The 19,816-nt window shown below is 43.2% G+C and overlaps 1 protein-coding gene across 1 annotated transcript in view; it reads right to left on the bottom strand.

The window, feature by feature from the left end:
• The window catches only part of LOC147725061 (embryonic protein UVS.2-like), a 90,976-nt gene that overhangs the window by 38,100 nt on the left and 33,060 nt on the right, over window positions 1-19,816 (bottom strand). The window contains exons 7-8 of the mRNA XM_086918157.1: window positions 17,813-17,894; window positions 15,098-15,225 (exon numbers count right to left, since the gene is read on the bottom strand). Coding sequence (XP_086774283.1) covers window positions 15,098-15,225; window positions 17,813-17,894 — 210 coding nt within the window. The remainder of the gene's footprint in view (window positions 1-15,097; window positions 15,226-17,812; window positions 17,895-19,816) is intronic.

Raw genomic sequence — 19,816 nt, 5'->3', positions numbered from 1 at the left:
GTGTTAGGTTCATAGCCATAGAGTGCCTGGAACGGAGAGGAACCGGTTGATGAATGTGGCGAAGTGTTATACGCAAATTCAGCAATCCAAAGCAAATCCAACCAAGATTTCTTAGAGTCCGTAACATAACACCTCAAGTATTGTTTCAAAGTTTGGTTCAGTCTCTCAGTCTGCCCATCAGTTTGGGGGTGATAACTAGTGGACATATTGGAAGTGATGTGTAGATCTTTACACCATTGCTGCCAGAACTTGGAAGAGAATTGAGACCCTCGATCCGAAAGCAATACTGAAGGCAGTCCATGTAAGCGCACCACATGTCGCAGAAATATTTGTGCTAACTGTCCCGCAGTGGGTAGCTGTTTACAAGGGATGAAATGAGCATATTTGGTTAAACTGTCCACAACCACTAGAATCACAGTATGGTGTTGAATTGGTGGTAGATCAGTAATGAAGTCCAAAGAAATATGTTTCCATGGTTCAGTTGGTGTAGGTAGAACCTGTAGAAAACCTTTAGGCTTAGTGTGATCAGATTTAAATCTTGCACAGACCTCACAATCATTAGCCATTTTCAGCACATCCTTTTGCAGCGTTGGCCACCAAAACATCTTTTGTATTTTCTCCACAGTCTTCCGAGGGCCTGGGTGCCCGGCCATAGGATGTGAATGTAACCAGTTAAACACAGTTTCTTGTAATTGCAAAGAGGGCAGATAAACTTGCTTTCCATGGAAAGGTATCCCTTCTTTGATGGTTTGGTTAGCATTGGAGTTCAGCCATGATTTCCACAGAGAAGAAGGAAAATTTTCATGAATATTCTCCAAAAATTGGTCTGCCGAAAGTACATTAATTACTTTGCCTGGATCGATTATTGGTTGAGGAGTTCCTTCAAAGCGATGCAAAGAAGAATCTTTTCTGGACAGGGCATCAGCTTTCTTGTTGTCTTGGCCTGGACGGAAGGTAATTATGAAGTCATATTCGGCAAAGAACATCATCCACCTGAGTTGCCTCGGGGTCAACATTCTGGCTGAGCTCATAAACTGTAAATTTCTATGATCAGTGTACACGGTTACAGTAAATTTCGCTCCCATTATGTAATGTCTCCATTCTTTAAAGGCTTCCAGAATAGCTAATAGTTCTTTTTCAGCTATTACATAGTTTTGCTCTGCGGAATTTAGTTTTCGAGACATGTAGGCAACCGGATGCATTTGTCCAGTAGTGTGATGTCTTTGAGAGAGGATGGCTGCTATAGCTACATCAGAGGCGTCAGCTTCAATGATAAAGGGTTCCTCTACATTGGGATGCATGAGAACAGGAGCTTCAGTAAAGGCTTTTTTTAACTTCTGGAATGCAAGTTCAGCTTCTGTGGACCATTCAAAATTCACCTTCTTTCTTAACAATCGTGTGATGGGAGCTACTACAGCAGAAAAGTGATCAATGAAGCGGCGGTAAAAATTTGCAAATCCCAAAAAGCACTGTATGTCTCGAACAGATGTCGGAGTGGGCCAATCAGCAACAGCCTTGATCTTTCTGTCTGTCATTTTCATGCCAGTTGGAGTGAGGAGGACTCCTAAAAATTCAACTTCATGAACATGGAAATCACATTTAGATAATTTGCAGTACAAATTATGAGATTGCAGGGTGTTCAAAACCTTTTTGACGTGACCTTCATGTTCAATTTCAGAATCTGAATAGATCAAAATATCGTCTATATAGACAATAACAAAGAGATCTAAAAACTCTTTCAAGACATCATTCAAAAAAAACTGAAAAGCAGCTGGTGCATTGCACAGCCCGAATGGCATCACCAAGTACTCAAACAATCCATATCGGGTTTTGAAAGCAGTCTTCCATTCATCCCCTTGCCTGATACGAACCAAATGGTAGGCTCCTCTGAGGTCCAATTTAGTGTAGATTTTTGCCTTTTTAACTTGGTCCAATAGAACAGGGATGAGAGGCAATGGGTACTTATTTTTGACTGTGATTTTGTTCAACGCCCTATAATCGATGCAAGTCCTCAATTCCCCATTAGCTTTCGGAATGAAAAATAAAGGAGACGCTGCCGGAGACTTGGAGGGGCGGATGAATCCATTCTCTAGATATTGATCGAGATATTGTCTTAGATGTTGATTCTCTTTTTCAGACAAAGCATAAATGCGACAATTTGGTACACTAGATCCAGGTACAAGATCGATTTGACAGTCATAGCTTCGATGAGGAGGAAGGATGGCTGCCTTAGCTTCACTAAAAACTTCTGCGAAGTCCTTGTAAACTTTAGGTAACAATGTTTCTTTTTCCTCAGCTGTGGCCAATTGACTCAGAATTGGTTTTGAGGTTTTGAGACAAGACGAATGACAAAAATCAGACAGGAAAACTAGTTCTCTCTTTCGCCAGTCTATGGTTGGATTGTGTAAGCAAAGCCAAGGCATTCCTAAAATAAAACCATACTGAGGTGCTTGGATAACATCAAATTGAAGCTCCTCCTTATGTACCTGTTGCTTAGCATCCTCGCAGAACAGAGCAACTTTAGATGTTTGCATGGTTACTGGACCTCCAGCTAGAATTTTTCCATCCACAGCTTGCACTATTTCTGGAGTCTCTTTTTGTTCACAGATGATTCCTAAGCGTTGGGCAGTTTCTAAATCTACAAAATTTCCTGTAGCTCCAGAATCGACTAAAACTTCCATTTGGCATGTTTCATGCATTAACCTGATTTGTACAGCTAACCTGAAATGAGCTTTGTAATTAGAAATGCATGAGTTCACAGAAGGGAAGGCAATAGTACCCAAGAGATCTCCCTTCAAACATCTTGGGTCAGTTAGTTTTCCGATTTTGGATCTGTTTTTTCCAGAGCAGCTGATTTACTAGAGTTAGGAAATTTTCCCTTTGGCTTAGTTAAACAGTCCTTCACAAAGTGACCTTTTCGACCACAATAAAGGCATTGTCCATTCTTTCGACGATTGTCCTTCTCATCTTTTGACAATGGTTGTCTTAAAGTTCCTATTTCCATTGGCTCTGAACCAGTTTCTGAATTCGCAAATTGAGGCCTGGATTTAGCTTCTGATCTCCAGTTTGGTTTATCTGTTCTTTTTTTATCTGATCTCCGTTCAGAGAGTCTATGGTCTAAGCGCAGCGTTAAATTAATCAACTCAGAGCAAATTACAGGTTGAGGATCAATTTGTGCCAGAACATCCTTCAGGTCATCTTTTAAACCTTGATAAAAGAGGGCTGCTCTTTTTTCCTCTGGCCAAGAAGTTTCAGCGATTAATCTGTTGAAATGAGACAGATAAGAAACAAGATCTCTATTGCCTTGTTTCAATTGAAGTAGTTCTCGATCAGCTGACAGAGTTACAGTTCTGCGATCAAAAACTTTTTCAAATTCCTCCACAAATCGTTTCCAGTTGTAAAGCAAAGTGTCATCTTGTCTGACCAAAGGAACTGCCCAGTTTGCGGCATCTCCGGTCAGGTATGAAATTAAGAACGCAATTTTAGACTGTGGGGTTGGGAACGCAGTTGGTCTACAAGCAAAATGTAACTCGATCTGAGTCAAAAAGATTTGCACCTTGGAGGGGTCTCCAGAAAAACGTTCAGGAGCTGCCAAAGGAATTTGAGGGGGCACAGTAACAGCTATGTTTGTATTACCCCTGCTAGCACCAGTTTCTTGAACCTCTTCCGGAAGAGGAGTATTCTGTAATTGAATATTTTCTACCTTAGCTGCTAACAAAGCAGTTACATCCATGGTTTCCTTTAAATCTGCTTGTATACGCATGATTGCGGACATTAAATCATTGATGGTGGTCATTATGACTTCACGTTCAGACCAGGAGGAAAAAATAATTCGTGGGCTCACTATTCTGTCAAGGCGACGCTTTCCTCAGGATCTGTCGTGAAGTTATAAAGACCCACCTCTCGATACCTCCAATTCCGAATGTAATTACTACACAGAATCTTGGAGTGATCAAGCGGGGGGGAAAAGGGAATTAGGAAGGGGACAGCAGGGAAGGAGATCTGGAAAGGAAAAGTTAGTAGCAAAACATTCCGTAAATCAAAGTCGACCATAAAACCTAGAGCCAACGCTGAATTCTACTACAGAACCCTGTTGATTAATCACAGACTCTGAAGATACATTAAACTTCTAGGAAATAAATACTAAATCTTTTATAACATCCTTTTCACCATATTGTTACTCTCTTGCGAATAGCGACAAAACAATCTTATCACAATTCTGTTATTCTCTTGTGAATTGCGACTGATTCTCCTTAAGCAAAAACAAACTCACTCCTTAGTAAATAACCTCTTTACCAAAGTTTTGTGAAACAATCCAAAGCACAAATCACACTGCTATCTTTGTCTTCAATTATAACAAAGCTTCTCTTGACCTTTTCTCCCAAAAGACATTTCAAAGAAAGAGTTGCGCAAAAACAAACTGTTTTAGAAATGAAATGAATGCACGCGCTTTCACATACTTTGCACCTTTAAGTTAAACATCTCTTGCCAGCAACAAGATGTAAACGCAGTTTTCAAAGAGCAAAATATACCAATGATTTCACGCTTCTGTGCTCTTAATTATTCCTCATAACATTAACTACTCGTTTTATCAAATATAAATCAAGAAAGTTTACTTAAAAGACTTTAGCGCCGAGAACTAGGATTGATAAGTCCTACCTGTAGAGTACGACCTACTCTACTACCTTGAAGGACAAGACGTCCCCAAAATGGCTCTTCCCACCGATAACCTTGCACTAAGAGCAAGCTGGATACTGGCACGCCCCTTGGAAACGATCCTCAAGGCCTCCGATGGAATCCTTCTTCAAAAACAGCTGGAACTCTGCAGAAGGGAGAGGGAGCAAGAAGAGAACACAGCCACTCCCCAGACGATTCCAGAATAGTGAGCACAGGAGATAGGGCGCAGTCGCGTAAGCTAACGTGCTTACGGCGCCCACGTATGCGACCGGGCTACCAAACCTCACGCATTACGCGTGAGCATGCCAAACCTCACGCATTACGCGTGAGCATGCGAAACCTCACGCATTAGGCGGAAACACAGCAAACAGCAGCCAAAGGACAGGGAAACCTGCACAAACCTACAAACAGGGATGCAACTTAACAGCACAAGCAGGTTTGAAGCACATCAGCCACCAACGCCCTCCCAAAGAGGACTGATGCATTTTGCCACAAGGGCAACTCCGAATGCAGAGTGGGGCGGGCCCTAGACCACAAGCCACCCTAGCCCTGACAATGCTGGAATCTAATAAGGGGATGAATGCTGGAATCTAATAAGGGGATAAATGCTGGAATCCAATCAGTGGATAAATGCTGGAATCAAATCAGGGGATAAATCCTGGGATCCAGTCAGGGGATAAATGCTGGAATCCAATCAGTGGATAAATGCTGGAATCCAATCAGGGCATAAATGCTGGAATCCAGTTATGGGATAAATGCTGGAATCCAGTTATGGGATAAATGTTGAAATCCAATCAGCGGATAAATGCTGGAATCCAATCGGGGGATAAATCCTGGGATCCAGTCAGGGGATAAATGCTGGAATCCAATCAGCGGATAAATGCTGGAATCCAATCAGGGGATAAATGCTGGAATCCAGTTATGGGATAAATGCTGGAATCCAATCAGGGGATAAATGCTGGAATCCAGTTATGGGATAAATGTTGGAATCCAATCAGTGGATAAATGCTGGAATCCAATCAGGGTATAAATCCTGGGGACATTGTTCAGTATTGCATTGCTACGTCAAGCGCTATACGGAGGGAACTAGCGCCAGCAACACGCCAGAGCGACTCACCAAGTCTTTTCCTGTCATCCACCCACCTCTCGGCGCACCCGCTGCGCGGGGTGCCCCTTCGCCCGTTTGTGGAGGGAAGCAAACCAGCTGCTGCGAGTAAGGAGCACAGAGGCAGTAAGGAGGTAAGCGGTTTGGGCGTGTGGCTGCAGCGGGGCTGCGAGCGTGCAGGGACTTCATTTCCCAGAAGTCCCTGCTAGACCGACGGAGAGCTTCCGGTCCGCTCTCCCTGCTGGCCCGCCCCCCGCCCTCCTGAGGCCTCAAAACACCTGCCCACAGTAAAAGCGAGTGGGACATTGTTCAGTATTGCATTGCTACGTCAAGCGCTATACGGAGGGAACTAGCGCCAGCAACACGCCAGAGCGACTCACCAAGTCTTTTCCTGTCATCCACCCACCTCTCGGCGCACCCGCTGCGCGGGTGCCCCTTCGCCCGTTTGTGGAGGGAAGCAAACCAGCTGCTGCGAGTAAGGAGCACAGAGGCAGTAAGGAGGTAAGCGGTTTGGGCGTGTGGCTGCAGCGGGGCTGCGAGCGTGCAGGGACTTCATTTCCCAGAAGTCCCTGCTAGACCGACGGAGAGCTTCCGGTCCGCTCTCCCTGCTGGCCCGCCCCCCGCCCTCCTGAGGCCTCAAAACACCTGCCCACTCCCGCAGCGCGGGACGCAGCCCGGGCTAAGACTGGGCAAAGACAGGGCCGTTCTAGGCCGTTAGAGACCGACTGAGACCGGACCGGGCCTCTTCCCTTGGTTCTATTGTCTGGAGTCATAGTACCATACTTGAATTATTTTATACATTGATTATAACTTTTCTTCGCTATAATGTCCGCACGTGAAACTAGGAGTAAGGCTACAAAGATCCCCAAAAAAGCCACAGGCACCCTAGATGACTTTATCACTAGGACTAGCCTCTCTATTGACAATGAAATTACCAAACTTCAGCACAGAGTATCAAGCGAACTCGAATGTGCTAGGAGGCTTTCAACTGAACTTGCGCTTAGGAAAAAATCTTCCCTAGGCAGTATTGCCACATCTAAAACTCCTGAGCGGTTTGCTGGTCCAAAACCACTCATAGCCGTAGCTGAGGTACACTCGATAGTAGAAGAACTAATTCCTTCTATTACTCAGAAATCCCAGGAGCTGCCAGCTGGGGCCGAGTCAGGAGGCTCAGCTCAGTTGATACCTCCAAAGGAGAAAGTCGAAGTCCTTCCAGATGGGGTGTCCTGTGATTCATTAGCAGGGACGATACTAATTACATGTCCTATACCTACTAGTCAGTTGCTAGTTGAAACAGAGCGCTCCACAAAATCTCCAGGCAAAGTTCCATCAAAGCATAAAAGGAAGCGTAAACATCTTACCGCCTTTGCTAGAAAAAAAGCAAAAATCAACCTTAGTCATAACATTAAGGGTGGGACTTCTAATATGCCTGCTGTAACACCCGAGAGCCCTGTACATGATTTAGTAAATACTGACAACACCAACATTAGTATAGATGAGCACATTTCCCTTGATAAGTCTGACTCCTTAGGTAGTGAAGGAAAGAGAGTTTCTTGTGCTATGGTAGAACTAGATGGTGGAAGAGAGGAATTTTTAAAAATAGTATGGGAGACGCTTAAGACATTACTTAAACCATTAGAAACCAGGTTAACTGGAATTGAGAACCAACTTCTTGAAGTTGAGAAAAGTGTTATCACTCTTTCCAGTATAAGTCTTAATTGTATTGATGTGCCTAGAGTCACCCAGCAAGTTCCGGTTCTTGTCCCGACCACATCAAAAGAACTATATACTAAACCTTTAGATGTGCAGCAAAAAAAGGTAGGGACAGCTAATAACACCAATACTACTCAAACAAGTAGCACTAAAATTCAACCAAATTCAATCCCTTCAACATCCACGGCTACAGTTGTAAATACTACCAATAAACCGATGCAGAAAAATCAAACACATATCAATTCTCCCTTACCACAAATTCCCCCTTCTTCTCATTCTTCCATTCAGAATACATCAATTTTAAATAAACCTCAACTTAATATTCCCACCTATCCCTACATTAGTGCGGCAGGCATTCAATCCATGCCTGACAAAATTATTACCAATGCCTCCCATAACTCAAACTACCAGTCCACCCATACTCGCAACAATTTTAGAGGTGGGTACATAGACTTGCCCCCAGACGCTAGTACATTTGTAGCTGTTCTCACAGGGGTGCCAGAATTGGACAGTCAATACGAGGAAAACTTCCAATCGCTAAAAAATAAAGTGATTTTTTGGTTAAATAAATATAAACCTATTCCCAACCACCTGAAAAGTAAGATTCTCATGGTTAGGAGGGTACCATGGGTAGGGCCAACTCCAAAATCAATCGCGGGCGATTGTATTGTCATATCCTTTGAGGAACCCCAGAGTGCTGAGCAAATCTGCAATTGGAAATCGTATGGTATGAATCCCCCTATTGAAGCCAGACCCCTATCATTTTTTTATCCTCCACCAAGATCTATCCATCACGGCCAAAATTGGAATCCTGTTAAGCAGTATTCAGATAATGCCCCAAACTTGGTTAGGTATGGAAATTATAATAAGTGGTCTGGTGTTCCAAATTTGGGTGGACATGGTGATTACAACATGTGGTCTGGGATTTCTACCTTCAACAGATTTAGCTGTTTAGAGGCTGTGGATTGACTTATCACAATGCCTAACTGCATTTATGAATTATATGATGATTTTTGTAGATTGGGCAAAGGTTACCTTAAACCAAAAAATGTTGCACACTTTAATGATGATAAACAGTCTAATAGGATTAGGATGCAGAAAAAGGGACCACTTTATAGAGCTGGAAAGATACGCTGTTATACAGCTGAGGGTGGTCGGGATAGGAGTCCAACTACTGCAGTTGGGGAAAAGATAAAGGCTGCAGAGAAAGACATAATATCACTGCAAGTAGGCACTAGGTGCAACCAGTGCGTAGTCATTCCCCCCCCCGCCACCCAGAGTACTGACTCTTGTTTACTGATCTTATCGTGGAACATTGCAGGTGTTTATAAGAACTTAAAAGACCCTGAGTGGGCAAATTACATTGACACCTGTGATATTTGTCTACTACAAGAAACTTGGGCCTTAGAAGTTCCCCATCGGGTAGGTTACAAAACTTTTGGCACAAAGGCAGTTCAGTCTGACCGAGGAAGACCATCAGGGGGTCTATTAATCTGGCTAAAAATCACCTTAGCCATGCAGGTCGAAATTGTGGATACAGGTTCCCCGGATATTTTAGCTCTAAGGGCAACCCCATCGTGTGGCAATGAATGGTACATTGTGAATATTTATAATAGACCAAGCAGCCACTCGAAAGTATCAACAACAATCGAGGCCCTGGAACTTTTGCTTAAAAACGTAATTGTAGACACCCCGGTCATTCTAGGAGGAGACCTAAACTGCAATTTTGAACCTGTTCTGGGCATTTCTGAAGTGTTTGAGGATGAGGACTCAGCTTATAACATCCCCCAGCTTGAGACCACTAAATTTGTTAAATATTCGACATTGGCCAGCCAACTTTTAAGACTTTCTGCAGATCACGGCCTCAGAGCAGGTAATGGTCGACTTCCATCTGACCTCCAAAAACAACCAACCTTTTCCAAAGCAAATAGCAACTTAGACTTTGTACTTGTTTCTCTTAGTTTATGGCATTTTATGATAGACTTGAAAGTAGTAAGTAGGGGGGAAAGTGATCACTACCCTTTGGAACTTTACATCAACAAGAGCATGGTTAGTGATATCACTTTATCTACAAATGAACCTACCGAAGTCACCACATGTGAGGACGTCTATATAAGCAATAATAGACGTGCGGTGAGATGGCCACGTGTTTTGGCAGATGGCAAAGCCTTATCACTGGTTTATTCTCTTTTTGAACAAACTTTTGAACATGTAGTTGACTATGCCTTCCTACCGGAACACTTTGAACATTTTATTGATCTACACAAAATCTTCTTTTCGGAAATAAAAATGCTCTTATCAAAAATGCCGAAAAAGAAGCAGCAAAACCAAAGGGTGGCAAACCATGGAAAGTTATGGTACGGCCACGCGTGTAGAACTGCCAAATCAAACCTACTGTTTGCTATTAAAAACAAGTCCAAAGAAGAAGTAAAAGTTGCAAGGGTGGAGTATAAACGTGCGTTGGAGATATCTAAAAAACTTTGGGAGGAATCGATCTGGGCCGACATGTTATCTGCCGCAAAAACTAACGACAATGTTGGCTTTTGGAGACTAGTGGCCAATGGTGGTCATGCTGGGAGAGTTGTGAAAGATGTATTCTTGGATGAAATGACCTGGGTATCTCATTTTACAAACCTTTATAAACAATATGACAGTGATAGCCAATGGAGCCTAAGGTCCCCGCGGCCGGTTGAACCGCTTAACTTTACACTGGACGAGACAGTAAGGGCGATTAACGATCTTAAAATCTCTAAAGCCCCTGGCCCGGATAGAATACCGGGGGATCTCTATAAACATGAGGTTGAAGTCTGGGCCCCCTATCTGAACCGCCTGTTTAATGCCCTATCTCTAAATTGCAACTTTCCTGACAGCTGGCGGGCAGCAGAGGTCGTGCTAATATTTAAAAAGGGGGATAGAATGATACCCTCTAACTACAGGCCAATCAGTTTGATGGACACACTTCAAAAACTGTATGCTAAACATCTTCTGTTTAGAATCAACGATTGGCTTGAAGCTACGAACATAATTTCCAAATTCCAGGCTGGTTTTCGTAGCAAGACAAGCACAACAGATCAAATTTTTCGCTTCTGCTGTTTGATTTGGAAATATGTCCAGCTGAAAAGAGGTCATCTGTATGTAGCCTTTATTGACCTGAGGGCTGCTTTTGATTTAGTCCCACGCAGATTACTTTGGAAAACACTGCAAGACCTTGGGTTGCCGGGATGCCTCCTAGCACAAATAGTAGAGTTACATGCAGATAATTTTGCAAATGTCAGGTGGGGTCCTAATGGTGAGCTGACCCGCAATATTCCCATTGAACGTGGGGTTCGCCAGGGGTGTGTTCTGGCCCCTACTTTATTTTCCCTGTTTATTAATGATGTCCCTGACTATTTAAATGCTTGTGTTAATGATTCACCGCAGCTCAATGGTGTAAGGGTGCCCGCGCTGCTTTTTGCAGACGACACTATACTTATATCCCAAACAAAAAAGGGTCTTCAGGCACTCCTTAACTCATTCAGCTGCTATTGTCAGACAAAGGGCTTGGAAATAAATGCAAATAAAACGAAATGCATGTCACTAAATCCCAGTATGCCAGATAGAGGGTTTTTGACCCTAAACAGCCAAAAACTAGATACTGTGGATAACTTTTCTTATTTGGGTGTTGTACTCGATTCCAAACAAAGCTGGAAACCCCAAATTGAGAAAAGTAAAATAACCTATGCCCAAAATGTCAAACCAATCCTAAACAAAATGAATTCTAGTACAAGCAAGAGTGTTACCCCGGTTTTAGAACTTTTTAAATTTAAAATACAATCTGCTGTACTATATGGAGCAGAAATATGGGGCCCATGGGCAAAGAATAGTTTCCATGTTATGGACAACAAATTTATGCGTGCTTCTGTTAGGGTTCCTAGTAGTACACCACTCTTACCACTCCAACTTGATTTAAACTTTAGGAGAACAGATCATCTAACTATATTGAGGCCATTACTATTTTGGGTTAGGCTTTGGACTACACCCGAACTGATAGACTATAGATATGGCCTGCAAGAACTGATGAGGCTTGATTCTTTTAACTCCCTGCACTGGCTAGTGCACATTAAAAAATGGCTTATACTTTTGGACCTACATTCTATGTGGGAGACCCCAGATAAAATGCCTACGTTTTCTAAAATGGTAGTTAAGCGAGCATTCTGGAACCATATAAGTGGGAAGCTAGTGGATGGAGTTAATGTTGGTTCCGCAGTCCAGGCTTTTTTATCATTTAAAGATGAATCTTATTTTGAACAATTCCTGGACGATATAGAGCCACCTATTGCAAAAACTCTTTTCCTAAAGTTTAGATATGGGACACTTATGCTGAATTACAATACTGAAAGATGGGCACAAAAAAGATTGGGGGCTTTGTCTGATAAAATAAATAGCTGCCCTATGTGCTCAACTGTTTGTTCCGAGGATGAGGCTCACATGTTCTTTGTTTGTAGCGCTTATGCGAAACCGAGAAAGAAATGGCTGAAACCCATGTGTAACCTCCTGGGGACTAGGTCCTGTTCAATAGCTTTTAGGATCATGAAAAGTAACACATCCCAGTTTATTGTATTCAGCATAAGCAAATTCTTACATTCTGTTTTTATAATCCGGAAAAAACAAGGACATTGTCTCTGAGTTGGAAAAGTGTACATGTTTAACCAATCCCTGCATTTGTGATATTTTTTTTTAAAAAAAATCAATTTTCTTTTAAACCCTCGAAATGAAATATAACGCATTACTTTCCTTTAAAAACATAAATGAACTGTGAAAACTATTCTATGTCCGTATAACACTTGTTCTCTTTTTTATATTGCTATATTAATGATGATTTTATGTATGTATATGACTTTTATGGCCAAAAACGGCCGAAATAAAGTTACAAATAAATAAATAAATCCTGGCATCCAGTCAGGGAATAAATCCTGGGATCCAGTCAGGGAATAAATGCTGGAATCCAATCAGAGGATAAATGCTGGAATCCAGTTATGGGATAAATGCTGGAATGCAATCAGAGGATAAATGCTGGAATCCAGTTATGGGATAAATGTTGGAATCCAATCAGGGGATAAATGCTGGAATCCAGTTATGGGATAAATGCTGGAATCCAATCAGGGGATAAATCCTGGGATCCAGTCAGGGTATAATGCTGGAATCCAATCAGTGGATAAATTCTGGAATCCAATCAGGGGATAAATGCTGGAACCCAGTTATGGGATAAATGCTGGAATCCAATCAGGGGATAAATGCTGGAATCCAGTTATGGGATAAATGTTGGAATCCAATCAGCGGATAAATGCTGGAATCCAATCAGGGGATACATGCAAGAACTCACTGAGGCAATGCAATTCGGGATTCCAGGGGACAATAATTGCCATGCCAATAAGTTATACATGCTGGGATCCTATTAGGGGACAAACACTGGCATCCCATCAGGAGATAAATGCTGGCATCATGTCATATGATGAATGCTGGGAACCACTCTGGGAAAGGATGCTGGGGTCCTACTGGGGACAAGGGCTGAGATCCTATCAGAGGATAAATGCTGAAATCGCAACAGGATGAGACAAAATCTGGAATTCAGGCAGGGGATAAATACTGGGATCTCATCAGGAGAAAAATGCTGAGATTTCATCCTAACAGCAGGTAGAACAAAGAGCTGGTTTTAGTTCTCGGCTGGGCAATAAAACAGTTCTAGATGCCTGCCTTGCTGATAATGGTTAAATATCTTTATCTTGGCTGATATTGTTAGATCTATTTGCATGATCAGTGGGGAATAGTAGCTACTGCATCGGATACAGCTCTAAAATGGTTCAGATAATTTTCTAAGAAGACAGACACAAAATGTCAGACTAGAGTTCTTCAAGTCATCAGAGGGGAAGGTTGAATGTGGAGTACCCCAGGTTTCACCCTTTCCCCCTCTCTCTTGTTTTCCGAGCTGCTATTTTTTACCATTTGCTCCAGAGACCTCAAATAATGCTGATTTGCTGATGACATACAGATCTACGTGCACATGTTGGTCTCGTAGGACATGGGGATGAATAAAAGTGGGTTCGAGTTAAACAGAGCAAATCTGAGATGCTCTGCGTAGGCTCAAGACACAGACTTCTGAATCACCTCGCTTAGCCAATGGAGATATTTGAGACCCCATCCACCTTGACTAAGAAACTAGAAAGCTGAGGGTCATCTGGAATACCGAATTGAACTTTGAGGCTCACATCAGCTCTGTAGAGCGTTCAAGTTTATTCAGCATAAGACAACTGAAACAGACATTGCCCTACATCAAAAACAAACATCACAAAATCCTTTCTGGTTCACTGACTGATTCAAACCCAGATTATGCCAATTCCTTTCTGAGTTGGCTTTCAAAAATAAAACTGCCGAGATGCAACATGTACAAGAGATGGTGGCACAACTTGTTTTAAAACTATGGATTTATCGTAGCATATCAGCAGGCTCAATTTCAGTGGTACCCTTCCGAAAGCCCGATCCAAAAGGTCATTATTATATCAACGGGCTAGACTTCAGTGGTACCCATCCAAGACCCCTATCCAAAGGTCATTATCATATCAGCAGGCTAGATTTCAGTGGTACCCATCCAAAAGCCCCACCCAAAAGACCGTTATCAAATCAACAGGCTAGACTTCAGTGGTACACATCCAAAACCCCTACTCAAAGGTCATTATCATATCAGCAGGCTAGATTTCAGTGGTACCCATGCAAGAGCCCTATCCAAAGGTGATTATCTTATCAGCAGGCTAGACTTCAGTGGTACCCATCCAAAAGCCCCACCCAAAAGACCGTTATCAAATCAACAGGCTAGACTTCAGTGGTACACATCCAAAACCCCTACCCAAAGGTCATTATCATATCAGCAGGCTAGACTTCAGTGGTACCCATGCAAGAGCCCTATCCAAAGGTGATTATCTTATCCGCAGGCTAGACTTTGGTGGTGCCTATTCAAAAGCGCTATCCAAAAGACCATTATCAAATCAACAGGCTAGACTTCAGTGGTACCCATCCAAAAGCCCTATCCTAAGGTCATTATCTTCAACAACGCATTTGTTGTTCTCAAGTGCATCAAGGGAACAGCATCAGCTTGTTTTTTGGGAGAAAATCATTAGAAACGTTCCCTCCTTTAACCCAGGGTCCTGTGGTTTATCTCTTCTCAATGCTGGAAGTACTAACATTCAGGGAAAGGAAAACTGCAGATTCCCCACTATTTGGGCCAAAGATTTTGAATGTACTGCCTGCACCTGGATATTAAGAATAGAAATACTCCGCTTACCTTTAGGAAAGCCTTACAACATTCCACTTGTGTTCTCTTTTTGCAGCACTTACATGTATATGGCATTTTATACTAGTTAGTTAGGGACACTGGCACCTAAAAATAATAATTAAGTTCAAAGGGTGCGCTCCACAAATTAACTAACAACATTAAAATGTTCCATGATGGATGATAATGGTGGAAGTTGAGCTGGAATCATTACAAAAGATAATATTACTGCCTACGAGGAAAAGATGCTGTGACTGCTATGACATTTCAGTATCTATCTGCAGGCATGCCCTCCTTACCACACTGGTACAGGGCGTTGATTTTGGAAACATCCAGGTTGCTAAGCCCATATCTCTGTCCGATGACTGTGTTTGGATTTGGCTTGGGGACGATGGTCGGCTGTCCAGCTCTGGTAGTGAAAGCATACCTGGGGAAAGGAAGACCTCACAGGTAAAGCCCACAGTGTATGCACCATTATAACGCATTATTCACAGATAGAACTCTACAGCAAGTCCAGCTGAGTCTACAGCGGGAACAGGTGAGGGTCAAATATTTGGTGTTGCATAAAATGATGCATATCTAAACTCAATCTCAATGTTGTTCTAGAACTAGCCTCCAACAGATCCTGCCCAGCTCAGTCTAAAATTTCTCAGTTCTCCTTTTCATGAGCCTCAAATCCATGTAGGTAACACACGATCCCCTTACCGCCCTCACTCACACTCAGCATCTCAGATCCTAAAAAGACTGATTTGAAAAATGTCTCTAGTGTAGCCTCATGACATTTCCTCTTGTGACAGAGGGTGGCTTTAGTACTGAGGTACCAATCCTCATGCGATTCATCAGCAATGGATCTTCCACTCTAAACCGAGTTATTCACCAATTCAGAAAACGTTCACCTTTCCAACCCCACATGTGGACTTTCAACTCTATGGGAACAAGTTCAGTAACACAGCCATGACTCAACTTCACTTTCTTACCTTCATCATGTATGGCAGTTCCATACTGTGGTGCCCATATACACCAACCCAGCCATCATTCCGTACCCGCTTCACATACAGAGCATCGATCATAGCCAATGATGTTCACCGACACAGCCATCAGTCCGTACCACGCTTCACATATAGACCGTTAATCCTAATCAAGGCTGTTCACCAACACAAGCCAAGATGGTACTACTCTTCCTCGTCCATGGACATTCTACTCTGCGTGAACATGTCCACTGAAACAGCATTGACTCAACTTCACTGTCTTACCTTCATCATCTATGGCAGTTCCACATTGTGGCGACCATATACACCAACCCAGCCATCATCCTGTACCCCGCTTCACATACAGAGCGTCAATCCTAACTAATCATGTTCACCGACAGAGCCATCATCCTGTACCCCGCTTCACATACAGAGTATCGATCAAAGCCAATCATGTGCACCAACGCAGCCATCAATCCGGACCCTGCTTCACATACAGAGCATCGATCCTAAACAATGATGTTCACTGACACAGCCATCAGTCCGTACCACGCTTCACATATAGACCGTTAATCCTAATCGAGGCTGTTCACCAACACAAGCCAAGATGGTACTACTCTTCCTCGTCCATGGACATTCTACTCTGCGTGAACATGTCCACTGAAACAGCATTGACTCAACTTCACTGTCTTACCTTCATCATCTATGGCAGTTCCACACTGTGACGACCATATACACCAACCCAGCCATCATCCTGTACCCCGCTTCACATACAGAGCGTCAATCCTAACTAATCATGTTCACCGACACAGCCATCATCCTGTACCATGCTTCACATACAGAGCGTCAATCCTAACTAATCATGTTCACCGACAGAGCCATCATCCTGTACCCCGCTTCACATACAGAGTATCGATCAAAGCCAATCATGTGCACCAACGCAGCCATCAATCCGGACCCTGCTTCACATACAGAGCATCGATCCTAAACAATGATGTTCACCAACACAGCCATCATTCCGGACCCCGCTTCACATACAGAGTATCGATCCTAACCAATGATGTTCACCAACACAGCCATCATTCCGGACCCCGCTTCACATACAGAGTATCGAACCTAACCAATCATGTTCACCGACACAGCCATCATTCTGTACCCCGCTTCATATTCAGAGCGTCAATCACAACCAATGCTGTTCACCAGCAAAGCCATGACTCAACTTTGCTTTCTTACCCTCATCATCTACGGCAGTTCCACACTGTTGTGCCCATGTTCCCCAGCCCAGCCATCATTCTGTGCCCCGCTTCACATACAGAGCATCGATCCTAACCAATCATGTTCACTGACACAGCTATGACTCAACTTCACTTTCTTACCCTCATCATCATCTTACAGCAGTTCCCTAATAAAAGGTGAAATAAACACCACCCTCTACTTCCCAGTCCCAGCAATCTCAGCGCTAATTAAAAAGATCACATCAGAATGTGATCAGAATCACTGGGTGTGAATTAGGGTTTGATGGACAGAGGAATATAGGGGTGGCGGAGGACATTACCAATGCCATCCCGACGGTACTCCATCACCAACTATAGCCATGACCTCAGCCCAGCAGCCATCTCTACATAATTAAAGGAACCATCAGGAACTAAAGGTTTTCACCCCGGTTCTGGGGGTCAGTATTGTTTTCTTCCTGTCCCTCAATGTTGGGCTTTTCCATATGATGATGGACAGGAGGAAAAACAAATATTACACCGTCCACCCTAAACAAGGCAGGCATTGTAATGCCATTCCTCAGATGGCTGCTACTCCATTGGGCTGCCAGAGGAAGTATTTCATCAACAGAGCCAATAGGAGGTCTGTCGACAGAATACCCATCTTTAAATGAAGCGGGTGGTCCTAGGGTTTGGCGGAGAGGGTAATCCATCATGTTTGTAAAGGAGTACCCTGTCTGCCAAAATCTAAATCAGCGTCACTGTCTAGATATAAAAGCCTTTCATCAGAGTTGTAAATAGAAAATCTCTTCTTAGCTGCTCATCGGAGACTTACATCCCATAGTGCATCACGGAGGCGTAGTCGTACTCCAGGCCAAGGTTGTTGGTGTTCTCTCTGTTAAAGTTGCCGATGCTGTCTGTTGAGATGAGCAGACGGTACAGATGAGTTAGTGAGGACTGAGCCTGGTATGGCACATTCCAATAAAGAGTAGGTCCCAGCTCACCAGGGGGCAGTGCTCCCATGTGTCATTGCAGGGGTTAGGAGGAGTCTAATGGCAAAGCTGTTGACATGGGGGAGAGGGGTCAAATCTGGACCCTGGGAACAAGATCGAAAAGCATGCATTTGAGGTTAACCGCTTCAATATGTGATATGGAGTTGTAAAATTCTAAATATAAATCCTATTTAAGGAAGAGCACCACTGAATTGTAGCTGCATTTTATAGCGCTTACTATTCTTGACAAGGCCTGCAGCACTTTATGCCGGGAGCACACTGCTCTAGGCACCCAAGGCCGAATGGTTAATCCAGTGGTTGTTGGTTATTGGGACACATCTTGTGCTCTCAAGAAAACCATTCCATGCATTTACTCCAGTTTCTTTGAGGAAGAGACAATGATCTGGGGTTAGTGGTGCTCATTTGGGAGGTGGAAGGAGTATGTGAGTTCATGGAGATGATTTGTGGGATTAATGCCTGAGAGAGTGGATTATGTGTTATTAGTTTGCAGGTATGACTTTCAAGAAAGAGGTGATTTAGGTCAACATTTGGAAGAAAATGAGGACATTAACAGAAATGCAATAGTAAAGATTAAGGCAAACATGCTTGTGACGTAAAGTAGGCTGTGCTCAGAGAGAAGAGACATGCAGAATATAAAATATAAGGAGATAGTCAGTCCAATGAAAGGGAGAGGGGAGTTTTTCATGCAGTTTTGGGAATACAGAGGAGGCTTTTTGAGAAGCAATGCAATCGAAGAATGAAAAAACTGTAGAAAGAAACACCATTATTTGTATGTGAGATAGTGGAGTAAGAAAGAGTGGTGCTCAAGGCGCTGAACATCCCAACCAGCCCCGGGCCCGCTTAACAACGCATGCTTTGTGTCGGGTTTATGTTACTTTTCTAATTCAAACCCAAATTAAAGTGTTCAGGTGGAATTCACAATCCAATGTAATCGCGATATGAGTTGAATTGTAACCCAAAGTAACAAAAAGTTATGCTTTGCGCTGCCTAGCATTACTTTGCGTCAATGGGGTGTTCTATGGCTGGTGCACAGGTGTTACTACGCCTTCACCCATGGGTTTTGACATAAATCCATATCTACAAAACACTTTAAACAGATTTGGGCCAAACCCTCTGCCTCCTCAATGCAAGTGTACCGGGATGAAATATTTTAATTTCTCCTTGTTTTTCCCACTTTGCATGTTGCTGCATGGTTCAGCACACAAAGTAGGACAAGTCTCAAAGCATCATTTTTCTATTGAAAGGGACCCTTTTCTGCACAAAGACTGTGCTTCAGACAACGCATGCATTCTAGCACTATGGCGCAAGGGTCCCTGTGTTGGTGCATGTCTGCCTAAAGTCTGCCACCAGCGCTGGGAGCCAGCAGAGTAGCGCCACATCATAGTATTTCATTCACGCAATGCACGCAGCAACTTAAGCTGAACACTTCTGTGCAAATCTGTACCCCGTGTCTCCGAAGCGGGCACTGCAGGTAGCAATCACTGATCCTCAATATCGATTTCAGGAAAATGCATTTTACACATGGGTCATAATTGATCCTGTCCCAGGCATTTTTATGTGGGCAAATAATAAACAGTTTCAAATGAAGCATTGCTCCTGTTAATGTCCTCAGCAGTGGTGACGTTTGTGAAAAGGACACCAGACTGTGACAGTAACAAATATTGATCACCGTAACCAGGGGTCAGATTGGTTGAACGGGTGTGTTGGCGGGTATCTGTGATCAAACCTAAGCTGAACCAATCAGGTGTTCAAATCAGTGCCAAGGTGTGCCCAGTAGCAATCTTAGTTGTACTCAGTTTTCCATCTGAGTGGTAAGTGGAGCCCGG

The sequence above is a fragment of the Lissotriton vulgaris genome, chromosome 4_1 (genome assembly GCF_964263255.1).
Source record: "Lissotriton vulgaris chromosome 4_1, aLisVul1.2, whole genome shotgun sequence".
NCBI classification, from domain to species: Eukaryota; Metazoa; Chordata; class Amphibia; order Caudata; family Salamandridae; genus Lissotriton; species Lissotriton vulgaris.
The sequence above is the reverse complement of the archived record's forward strand: the minus strand, read 5'-3'. Positions and strand labels throughout refer to the sequence as shown.